The 12,886-nt window shown below is 34.6% G+C and overlaps 1 protein-coding gene across 1 annotated transcript in view; it reads left to right on the top strand.

Annotated features, from left to right (window-relative positions):
• Window positions 1-3,010: 3,010 nt before the first annotated feature.
• The window catches only part of LOC118987686 (actin-related protein 2/3 complex subunit 4-like), a 52,960-nt gene continuing 43,084 nt past the window's right edge, over window positions 3,011-12,886 (top strand). The window contains exon 1 of the mRNA XM_037046908.1: window positions 3,011-3,118. Within this exon, the coding sequence (XP_036902803.1) occupies window positions 3,011-3,118 (108 nt within the window). The remainder of the gene's footprint in view (window positions 3,119-12,886) is intronic.

Here is a 12,886-nt window from a genome sequence, read left to right as displayed (position 1 = left end):
CTTCCCGCCCCCTGACTTGGACTCTCTTTGGCTCCTGGCTCACCTCCTCCCTTTCCATTCACTTCTAAAGCTACAGCAATCTAGTTTCTGTCCCCATGACGTCACTGATATCCCTTTTATAAAGTTGAAGCTGCTAATCCCATGTTGCTAACCATAGTAATGAATCTTTCATCATATTTGATCTCCTAAGAACATTACCACTAATTATGTAGAAATGGATTCTCAATTTGGGGGGGTGACATGTGGTCTGTGGGGGCAACTTTTCCCACAAGTTCCCCATCTGCCATGGATGAAAGTAAACACTACCAAGACATGATCTACTTGAGGAGGAGAGGAGGCCGATCCCTCAAAAGGGAAGGGCCTTGAGCAGTGGCCAGTTTCTCAGGGGAAAAAGGCCTTGAGCCCGTTCCTCCAGGTGCTTTTATTGGGTTATAATACACAGGAATACAGGGCAGCAAGGATCAAATAGTAGATAACACTGCAAAGAAATCTTAGTCTGAGGGCTTAGTCTGAGTCAGAGTCTGTCAGGTAGGGGGTTTTGCAGAAACTTTAGGGTTTCCTGCTTGGACCCTTAACATATGAGTGAAAGCACTCTTAGCAGAACAGGTTTCACAGTATTTTGAGGAATTCTTTGTGATGCATGATTTTTCCCCCTGGGATCTGCTCTGGTAAGAAAAGGAGCTGCACCCTCCCCAACAGGTATTCAGGCTTTAAGGGATTAGAGCCAGGAAGCACTTCTCCAAGAGGATATGGGGACTCGGGCTATGTCAAAGCCGGGGAGGGGGGAGAGTTTATTAATCCCTCTTTGTCGCAACCTCCCTGAGTCCTTCATGATGGCCTCCCAAGTGGTCATGTCTGGCCTAGGTTGCTCCTCCTCTGAGGGGTCTTACCGGCCAAGGACTTCTGACTGTGCTTTGGGGGCAGGGAGGAAACTGAGGCAGCATTTGCTCCCAGAGACAAACTTTGTCTCTTGGGGCTTGCATTCCAGAGGTCACTGACTCCTCTTTAGCCACAGCGGGTACAGAGTTACAATTCCTAGAACCAGGAAGAGTGATCCACAACATTTACATACATGTTTGTCATGTGAATGTAACAGGGCATTTAGCTGGGTCCTGTGTGGCTGAGAGAGTTGAATCTTCAACTTAAATCCTATCTTTCCTCAAACAAAGCCATTTTAATTGGGCCTTGAATTTTACTGATTTCTGGAATTGGATGGTTCCCCTTTTCCACATTTCTGTTTGCATCTATTGATATATGAACTTTTTTACTCTGAACCCATGCAATTTGGGTATATGCAAATATATATAATGTAATGAAGTAGTCTTCAACTTTTGCTGGGTATGAGGAGAGAAACCAGAAGGCCTTGGAGAAGAGTCTTCTCACTGAGTATGGTCTTGACAAACAAAACGCACTCAAGACCTAAAGAGAGTTCTTGGTTACCAGTGCAGTGGGGGCTGCTCTTACCCAGTTCAGCTCAACCACTCTGAACTTATGAATGCTTTGGGAAATTTAACCAATCAGGCATGAGCCTGCCACCATCCTCAGACAGCCTTTGTGACCTCCTTTTATGGAATTTCTTGCAGACAGAGAACACGGTAAATGTTCTTCTGTGAAATTTTTCTAGATCTGTGAATAGTGAGAGGAAATGCCAGTGCAAAACTTGTGCATATCAAGCTACTAGGATGGTCAAGAACTCATACAATGCAACACCAAACAAACAAACAAGCAAGCAAACAAACAAAGATATGATGATGGTCAAAGCTGCATCTTCTGTCCCTCTGATGTGTGATTCTATTACGCTCATTTGGAGATTATTGATGCCATTTCATGGGTGTATACAAATATGCCCAAAAGTTCTCTAAAATATTGGGAAGGTGAATGAAGCAAAAAGACTGGAGTACTATTAATCAGGGTAAAGATTTGGAGCAGCATATAAAGGGTATTTACATAATTGAATTCATTTGTACTTAAAGCTGTTAAATCTGTGGTATCCCAGTTATGTAACATTAATAGAAATGGTATTAGCTGATTCTATTACTGCCTAAGTATTACCCACCAGGTAAAGAAACCCATAGAAGATAAAAATTATAGAACAGAACAAATATTCTTTGCCCTTAGAATTAGCCTAGTTGGATAGAAATGTCTTCATAAACATTTGTGATGCACCAAGGAAACATTTTTATGAGTTCACTGCTTTAGTTACACAGTTTAAATATTTTTAGGGTTATTGCTACAGTAAGTTATATAATAAAAGTCTATTTAGAGAATTTTTGTGGAACAATTTAATATTTTTATAGAAAATCTTTAGTGCAATGTTTATAAACTCATTAGAACATAAGGAGGACACTTATATTTAAGTTACATTTTACTATATTTTTATGTAAAAACTGTTTATTGAGAGACACGCATTTAGTGAATAATAAATATTTCAGGGAGAGACTTCAGAAACCACTGCTTTGCATATCTCAGAAAAATTGCTTGCTGTCCACTTTCACTTTAATCACAAATAATTTCTTTTTGTTTTTCTTTAAATGTTTTTTCTCTGGTTTTGATCTATTAAAATGGATAGAAAATTCACCTAAGCCTTTAGCTTCCTGGGCTTTCATAGAAATACATCAGTTGCAGGTTATATTATAAAACTCTGAAAACGTTTGCATTTCTGAAAACATTCGAGCAGGCAGGCAAAAATTATTCTTCAAAAAATATGAGAATGGTGATTTCCCTGAAGTGGTGTATTGGGTTATTGTTCCCAATTCTTCACTCCCTGTCTGTAAAAGAATTATTCATGCACACATTTGGCCATGTCACTGTAGTTCTACAAAAATCTCATTAGAATAGGTCAGGTATATTTTTCCTGCACCATTGACTTTCAACTTCTACACGCGGCTTGCTTTGGCCAATGGGATATTAATGGGTGGAATAGGAACAGAAGCTTTACTGTGTGCCCATGCCTTGTCCTGGCTTCTCACACTTCCACCATCTGTATGAGAAGACAGTGTTCAGAGTAGCTATGGGAAAGGAAAATGAGAAGGTGTTTGGAGTAGCCAGAATACAAGCCATGGCTTGGAGCCAAGCTCTGATTTCAGGGGGAGCAGATCTCAAGGTTAAATACAGTGAGGTAAGCAAGAGAGAAATAAATGTTTACTATTTTAAGCCAAAGAAACTTACACAGTTGTTAAACAGCAAAATTGCTTCAGTCTAACTGATGTATCCATGGACTGGTATTTACTCATACCTTCCTCTTACAACTTTTTCACTGTATTCAACAGTCTTAGAGTATTTGTAAAAAAATTAATTTTTAGGTAATCCCACAATTTTTATATAAAACATGTTACAAATGACATATTTGTTTTTAAAAGTTTTAAATAAATTAAATTGTATTTTATTTAAAAATTCATTTAAAATCACTATTTAAGATGTGCTTTTTTTAGTAAAAGCATGAGTAATTCATATTCTTGGCAGAAAAAAGTTGCTTAGCAAAAATAGTTATATTGATAAAGAAATTGCTTTCAAAATTTCAATTAACATCACAAGCAATTCAGTTGCCTATAAGAAATCAATAGTTTCTCAGTTTTAACTTACATTTAGTTGACTCTTTTATTATACAGCTTAATGTATGAAGTTAATTTAAATTAAATTGGCATACTTAATTTATCAGTTTGATAATAATAATTAAAATATTTAATATTAGGGTTATATCAGTCACATTTAAAAACACATATCTTAAAAATAGATAAAATGTTATAGAACAAAACCAAACAAAAACTCGGAAGAAACAGCAAAAACAAATTTAAAAAGATTTGGATTAGCAGTAGGTGCTTTCGGATGCTTACCAGATTTGTGTCTGATCGCAACCATTTTTGTACCTGGTTAGTCCCATAGAATTGCCATACAAGTAAATGATTTGAAGGCGGGTGGATATCAATGTGGGAATATCTGGAGTCTTGTAATTTAAGTTTATGCTGAAGACATTAAGAAATGGGCTCTTCAGAAGAAAGATGTATTGTCATTTTACAAATCAGTACACTGTACAAGAGCTTCCAGAACATTGGAGCAAAGCCACTATCTAAATCCCAAGTAACAACATCAATAATTTGTATTTGCCACAGTGCCTTTCTCTAGTCTTGAAGCACTTTGCAAAACTTCATGGATATCTTTATTTTCATAGATAGTAGGAGTTGTATTCTAACCCATTTATTTAATGCACAACTATATATGCACATCAAGAATCAGGACAAAGAACTCTGAACAGAGCAATAATTTAATGGCAGAGTCATGACACGTCTCTGCAGAAAGAGTAATTCAGTGTTATCTTCTAATGCATCTCCAGACTGTGCTTGCACCTGCCTCACCCTTCTCATTCTAACTGGGGCAAACTTAGACCACTGTCAGGGCTTCATCATTTCCAAGAATTGGATATTAGAACAACATCCTTGGAGCTGGAGAGTATTTCAGGAATTACTTACTTCTGTTGCCTCTTTTATTCTTTTCTTTGGTAAACTTCCACTCTTGTCCTTTGTAGTTGCAAATCTCAATTTCCTAGCACTGTTAGAAACTACCTTTCATTATGTCTTAGGAAGTTAGTGAGGTTTACACAAAGTGCAATGGGTAAGGCACCGTCCATAAACCAATATTCCAGTGCTGATTTTGCTGTCGAGTAAGAGGAGAAGGGGAGAGAGGCAGAATAGTGTGGTGGGGTTAAAATCGTGCTCACCCGATAGGACAGTTGTGGGAATTAAGTGAGCAGAGCACATAGAAGATGCTTGACATATTGTAAGCATTGATAAATACCAAGACTTTATTGATGTGGTCTGTGTTCCCAGCTCACTCACTTTGTAGTTTCATATTGAGGGCTGTACTGTACCTGTCACAACTGCCTTTCAAACATCTCCGAGTGATATTGTTCATAGGTTTTCTTCAGCAATCTTAATATTTTTTCTTTAGTTTTCTAATCTTGTAATATCCTTGCCAGAGTTTCATATCAGAATTCTGTTGGCTTCATAAAATGAGTTGCAGAGTACACCCATTTTTCTCTTTTCTGAAAAAAAAGTGTAACATGGACATTATTACTTCTTTAAATATTAGAGGTCATTTACTCGTGAATTTTATTTGTGGGAAGAATTCTAATTTTGGACTTAATATCTGTACTTGGTATAGTGCTTCTAGTGTTTTCCATTTCTTCTTGTCTCCATTTGCCTAGGATCTCTCATTAGTCACTTTCCAGTTCACCTAATTTTTGAAATTTGTGAGCCTAAACTTATTTATTATATTCTTTATAAAGGTTTTTAAACTCTCTCTTTTTATCTTGTTATTTGTTTTTTGTTTTTAATTTCTGTGTTCTTAGCTGCTTTTATAAGTGTGTATCAATTTTTTGAGTTTTTTCAAAGAAACTACATTAGGCCTATTGTTCCTATTTTATGCTTATTTCTAATTTATTGATTTTTGTTTTGTCTTAATACTTAACATTATCATAATTCTACTTTAATTTCCTAAATTTGCTCTTAATTTTATAGCTTTTTGGGATTGTTTCTATCACAGTGAGTTTCATCATTTCTTCTTTTTATTATATTTAATGCTATAAAATTTCCTGTAGTTATTGATTCAACCACATCTCACAAAGCTTTGATATGTGTAATTTTTATTATCATTTAAAAGTATTTTCTATTTTCCATTTCACTTGCTTCTTTCATCTAGAGATTCATGTAGTAGTTAACTTCCCAATGTGGGTGATGTTCTAGATATCTTTTTTGTTATTAATTTTAGTTCTGCTGTGGTCAGAGTACATGCTCTGTAAAACTTAAAACCACTGAAATTTGTTCACACTTGCTATGTGACCCAGAATATGGTCAATATTATAAATGTCCCATATGCCATTGGTAAAAAAAGATATATATTTGCAGTTGGATAAATATCTACATATGTCAATAAAGTCAAATTTTTAAAGGATGCCAATCAAATTTTTTAAATCCTCACAATTTTTTTATTTTAATATAATATTTATTGAGAAAGGCATGTTAAAGATTTTCACTGTGATTGTAAATTTGTCTATTTCTTTTATATAATTTGAGGCTTTTACTTCATTTGTAAAAGACTCAAATTAAAATTTATTATATATTTACATAGTGTGACCTCTTTATTATTATATAATGCTTCTTATATTTTTACCTAGTTAGTCTAATATTATTATAACTGTACCAATTTATTGGATACTGTTTTTAGAGTATTTCTTTGTTCTCTTATATACAACTTGTCTGCCCAATAAATCTTTGTTTTTTAAGTACAGCATGTACTTCTCTTTTAGTTAATTACTGTTTTTTTTGTTTAATTTACAATTTTGCTATTGCTTTCCATTTTCTTTTTTTAATTTTTTTAAATTTAATTGTTGTTCAAGTATAGTTTTCTATCTTTTATTCCCCTCTCAGCCCCCACCCAATGCTCCCCACCTCCCTCCCATTTCCACCCCACTTAGTTTTTGTCCATGTGTCCTTTATAATTGTTCCTGTGAATCCTTCCCCTTTTTGCCTGAAATTCTCTCCCCTCTCCCCTCTGGTCACTATCTGCCTGTTCTCTATTTCAGTGTTTTTGTTTTTATTTTGCTTGCTTGTTGTTTTGTTGTTTAGCTTCCTGTTAAAGGTGAGATCATATGGTATTTGTCTCTCAACACCTGGCTTATTTCACTCAGCATAATGCTTTCCAGTTCCATCCATGCTGTTGCAAAGGGTAGGAGCTCCTTCTTTCTTTCTACTGCATAGAATTCCACTGTGTAAATGTACCATAGTTTTTTGATCCATTCATTTACTTATGGGCACTTAGGTTGCTTCCAACTCTTAGCTATTGTAAATTGTGCTGCTATGAACATTGGGGTGCATAGGTTCTTTTGGATTGGTGTTTTAGGGTTCTTAGGATATAATCCTAGAGGTGGGATTGCTGGGTCAAAAGGCACATTCATTTTTAGTTTTCTTAGAAAATTCCATACTGTTTTCCATAATGGTTGTACTAGTCTGCAATCCCACCAACAGTGAACTAGGATCCCCTTTTCCCCACAACCTTATATACTTTATCTATTCTTTTAAAGATTACTATAAGGTATGCATTCACTAAAATCTAATACTAATTATTGCTCTCACTGGTTTTTTATTTTTTCCACAAAGATATAAAATTATTTCATTTAAATTCAAGAAAATGCTCCAAGCTAACTCATGCTCACAAAATAACTTGACTCTAAAATTTAAATACAGGCCTATACATTTAATATCATTAAGTTGTGCTAAATTTGACTAGAATTAGAAAACAAACAAACAACAACAGGCAACACAGTAAAGGCTTCAAATTGAAACCATATTTTCCAAATATTGGAGATTCAGAATGTCATTGGGTGTTTGGACCAAAAATTAAGTGTAGAAGAAGCCACTTCCAAGGACTCTGAAAGGATGGCATGAGAAGTGCAATGAACCCTTTTTATTTTGCTGATGTTTTCTTTAGCCGTGCAGAAACTTTTTCTTTTGATGAGGTTCTATTTGTTTATTCTTTCCTTTATGTCCTTTGCTCTAGGGTCCATATTAGTGAAAATATTGCTGCATGGAATATCTTAGATTTTCCTGCCTATGTTTTCCAGGACTTTTATGGTGCTGCAACTCTTTCATTAGTAAATACTGAGCTTTAGTATTTAATTATATCTATATTTTAAATCTCACATGATATAATTATAATTGTTGTTCTATAAAATAAATGTGTTACTGTTCACAAAATAATATTTATCCTTAATTTTTCCTGTATAATTATTTTTCATCTTTTTTTGATTTTTTAAAAAATATTTTATTGTTGTTCAGTTATAGTTGTCTGCATTTTTCTCCCACCACTCCTTTTTTTCTTTATTATATCGTATGTGAGTTCATTTTCTCTCTGTCTGAAAATACCTTTTACTGTTTTCTTGAATTAAAATCTGTGTTGACAAATTATTTTCTTTAAATGAAATATACGTTTTTTAACCATTGCTCTTGAATATTTTCTCTGAGCTGTATTTTAGATTGGCAATTTTACTCTTTAGCACTTTAAAAAGAAGATTTCACTGTATTGTGACTGAATTATTTTTGTTGAAAAGTCAGCTGTCAATTTAATTGTTGTTTCAAGGTTGTCTGCCTTTTTCTGTTCACAAAATAATTGTGATGCTTTCAAGACTTTCTTTTTAGATGTTTTACCCTAGCCCCGTGAGTATTGAAAAAAAAATTATATCCTTTTAGTAATGTAGCCACTTTTTCTGTAACTTGCAGATACTGTTAGAGCATAATATTCTAAATGTCAAGCTTACATTTATACATTTTCTAAGATTTTGGTCTTATAATGATGAATTCTATTATTTTCTCCATGATGTTCTCATATATTGGTTTTTGTATTATGACATCTTTTTAAATGCGTTCTCAGTGGTAGACTGTTTAAAAAAAACTTACATGTCAATACCTGAGGTAGAAATGTATGAATACATCTTAAGTGTAATATGATGTATAGATACATTAAATGTATGGATACATCTTAAATAATGTTCAACAAAAAAGCTGAAAATTATAATAAATAAATTATTTGTTCATATACAATAAGTTAAAATACAGTAATTATTTATGGTCTAAAATGATAAAGTTAAATAAACCAATATCATAAATAGTGATAATAGAGTGATAATGACTGTTCATTATCACTGCTGTAGAGAAAGACAGGTATTAAGATTGTGAAGTACTTTTGAGGGAATTATTGTGCATTGATCAGTTTTATGTCTTAACCTGAGATGGGATACATCTACATTTATTTTAAAAAATTGTTGTAATATATGTTTTTTTTTATTTTTTAAAAATTTTATTTATTTATTTATCTTTAGAGGGGAAGGGAAGGAGAGAAGGAGAGAAACATCAATGTATGGTTGCTTCGTGTGAGTCCCCTGCTGGGAACTGTCCTGCAACCCAGGCATGTGCCCTGACTGGGAATAGAACCGCGATTGTGTGGTTCGCAGGCCCGTGCTCAATCCACTGAGCTACACCAGCCGGGGCTGTAATATATGGTTAATGAACTATTCTGTATGTCTATTATATTTAGCAGTAAAAATATGAAATTAGAGCATAAGCATGCATATTTTATATATTATTTTTATAGTTTTAATTATATAAATGTTAATGTGTATATATAATTATATATAATTATTTTTATTTATTTATTTATTTATTTATTTATTAAATATAATTTTTATTTAATTCTTGTTCACGTACAGGTTTCTGTCTTATATTCCCAACCCTGCCCACCCCCCACCCCATGCTCCCCGCCTCCCTCCCCTTTCCACCCCCCACCCCTAGTTATTGTCCATGTGTCCTTTATACTTGTTCATGTGAGTCCATTCCCTTTTCCCCTATGATTCTCTCCCCTCTCCCCTCTGGACCCTGTCAGCCTGTTCCATATTTGAGTGTCATTGGTCGTATTTTGCTTGCTTGTTTGGTTTGTTTAGAATCCTGTTAACGGTGAGATCATATGATATTTGTCTTTCACCGCCTGGCTTATTTCGCTCAGCATAATGCTTTCCAGTTCCATCCATGATGTTGCAAAGGGTAGTAGTTCCTTCTTCCTTTCTGTGGCATAGAATTCCATTGTGTAAATGTACCATAGTTTTGTGATCCAGTCATTGACCGATGGGCATCTAGGTTGCTTCCAACTCTTGGCTATTGTGAATTGTGCTGCTATGAACATTTGGGTGCATAGGTTCTTTTGGATTGGTGTTTCAGGATTCTTAGGATATACTCCTAAGAGTGGGATTGCTGGGTCAAAAGGCACATCCATTTTTAGTTTTCTGAGAAAATTCCATACTGTTTTCCATAGTGGTTGTACCAGTCTGCAATCCCACCAACAGTGAACTAGGGTCCCCGTTTCCCCACAACCTCTCCAGCACTTGTTGTTTGTTTCTTTGTTTATGATAGCCATTCTGACTGGTGTTAAGTGGTATCTCATTGTGGTTTTAATTTGCATCTCTCTGATAGCTAGCGATATCTGCCAACAGCCTTTTCAACAAATGGTGTTGGGAGAACTAGACAGCTACATGCAAAAAAATGAAACTTGAGCACCAACTTACACCATACTCCAAAATAAATTCAAGGTGGATAAAAGACTTAAATATAAGCCGTGAAACCATTAAAGCCCTAGAGGAGAGCATTGGCAAGAAAATCTCAGATATTCCACGCAGCAATATTTTTACTGACACATCCCCTAGAGCAAGGGATATAAAGGAAAGAATAAACAAATGGGATCTCATCAAAATAAAAAGCTTCTGCATGGCTAAAGAAAACAGTATCAAGATAAAAAGAGAAGCAACTGTTTGGGAAAACATATTTGCCAATGATACCTCAGACAAAGGTTTAATCTCCAAAATATACAAAGAATTCATTCGGCTCCACTCAAAGAAGACAAGCAACCCGATTGAAAAATGGGCAGAGGACTTGAACAGACATTTCTCCAAGGAGGACATACAGAGGATACAGAGACACATAATTATATATAATTATAATGCAAAGGATCACTTTAACATAAGTATACATAAGATTGTTTTCCTTATTTCAGATTATATTTTTAAAATTGTCAGTATTTCACATTTCTATATCAATCTACCATGTTTCTATATCAATCTTTCTATCTTGACTTTATTATTAAATGACACTAGAGTGTACTGGATAAAGCAGTGATTTTCAACCTTTTTATTTATATTTATTTATTTATTTATTTTTATATAAAATTTTTTTTCTTTCAATTTTTTTATTTAATTATTTTTCAAGTACAGTGTTCTGTCTATTACTCCTATCCCATCCTTTTTAAAAATTGTTTTTCAAGTACAGTTGTCTTCATTTCCCTCCATCCCCAAACTGTTCCCCACCCTCAATCCTACCCCGCTTTGGTTTTGTTCAAGGGTGCTTTATACATGTTCCTTGCTGACCCCTGGCTACAATTTTTAGTGGGAGTGGGGTACTAACCTAGAACAAACCGTTGATACATGGACATTCTTTGTTATGATATTATGGCTCAATATCCTAAGCCAGATACTGTATAGAAGCATAAGCCTTTAATACACAGTTGTACCTTGGTGTTTGTTGACTTCAGAACTCACCAAACCCTACACTTGTCACATTTTGACAAAAGAAATGTTCAACACTCATCATTTGCTTGAGACTTGTTGCACTTGCTAGAAGGCAGATGAGTCATGATGCTGCCCCACAAGAGAAGATGCTTCATCATCCATTACTTGCTCAGCACTTGTCAGTTTCAGCACTCGTCACAAGTTCTGAAACAAATTCATGATGAGTACAGAGGTATCATTGTATTTATAAAATCAGTTGATTACTATTAAGTACATAACAATTAAATGTAAGATTTTTTAGGGTTTCAGCATACTACCTTATTTGCACCTTTTTTTCTACAACCTATGCAAAGTCCAGGATCTTGGGCCACCAAATAACTACACAGTTTTAAGTCTATTTACACCGACNTGTTGCACTTGCTAGAAGGCAGATGAGTCATGATGCTGCCCCACAAGAGAAGATGCTTCATCATCCATTACTGGCTCAGCACTTGTCAGTTTCAGCACTCGTCACAAGTTCTGAAACAAATTAATGATGAGTACAGAGGTATCATTGTATTTATAAAATCAGTTGATTACTATTAAGTACATAACAATTAAATGTAACATTTTTTAGGGTTTCAGCATACTACCTTATTTGCACCTTTTTTTCTACAACCTATGCAAAGTCCAGGATCTTGGGCCACCAAATAACTACACAGTTTTAAGTCTATTTACACCGACATTACACTGCTATAAAATAAAATAATATTGTAGTGCAGATAAGCATAAAAAGGGTTATATCCTTTAAGACTTTTGTCTGAGCTCATTGAAATATTTAGGGCACTATTATAACACAAACAAAATATTTTTTGGAAGAAAACTTTTAGTAATATAAGTTATCACTAATTTAGAAGAAAGAAAAAAATGATGAAGTCTGCTAGAAGGAAGAAAGTATCTTTGAAATCATGGTCTTGAGGACATTAAAACAAATTCTTCAAAGTAATGTTTCTTTGGGAAGGGGTTGTCTTACTTTTCTGTTGAGCACATGCAAGGCCATATGACTTTTAAAAATTGCTCATTGATATATATATTTCTCTCTTTCTCTCTCATATATATAGAGAGAGAAAGAGAGAAATAGTTGGTCCACTTATTTATGCATTCATTGGTTGCTTCCTGTATGTACCCTGACTGGGGTTTAAACCCACAGCCTTGGCATGCTGAGACAACACTCTAAGAATCTGACCTACTGGACAGGGCAAGATCATATGATCTTAAATTCTGAAATGATCCTGACTAGACCTAAATCTAGGCAAGACCAGTTTGACCAGTCATATGCTTAGATGTATGTTTTCAACTGTGAGAGCAAACACTTACCTATGATAAACTGATGTGAAATGAAAATTAAAGCTATTTGCAGCTCATTAGCATATGAAGAAGTACAGACTAATAAAGTATTTTAAGAAACTCTATTAGAAAGCAAATTTGAACATGGGGATCTGAAACATGATTGTGGAACNAGAATCTGACCTACTGGACAGGGCAAGATCATATGATCTTAAATTCTGAAATGATCCCGACTAGACCTAAATCTAGGCAAGACCAGTTTGACCAGTCATATGCTTAGATGTATGTTTTCAACTGTGAGATTCAATACAAACATTTCAGCTTGTGTAGAAAGATGCAGTACTTGAAATAATGTTTAAGGATGGTAGGTAGCATAAAGTCCCTAAATACATCGATACCTGGAGACACAGCAGAAGGTTATAAATCACTGACTGAGGCTGATGGGATATACTGAGCAAG

The sequence above is a fragment of the Sturnira hondurensis genome, unplaced genomic scaffold (assembly GCF_014824575.4).
Source record: "Sturnira hondurensis isolate 20B ecotype Veracruz unplaced genomic scaffold, ASM1482457v3 Scaffold0005329, whole genome shotgun sequence".
Classification (NCBI taxonomy): Eukaryota; Metazoa; Chordata; class Mammalia; order Chiroptera; family Phyllostomidae; genus Sturnira; species Sturnira hondurensis.
This window is presented reverse-complemented; position numbering and strand designations above follow the sequence as displayed.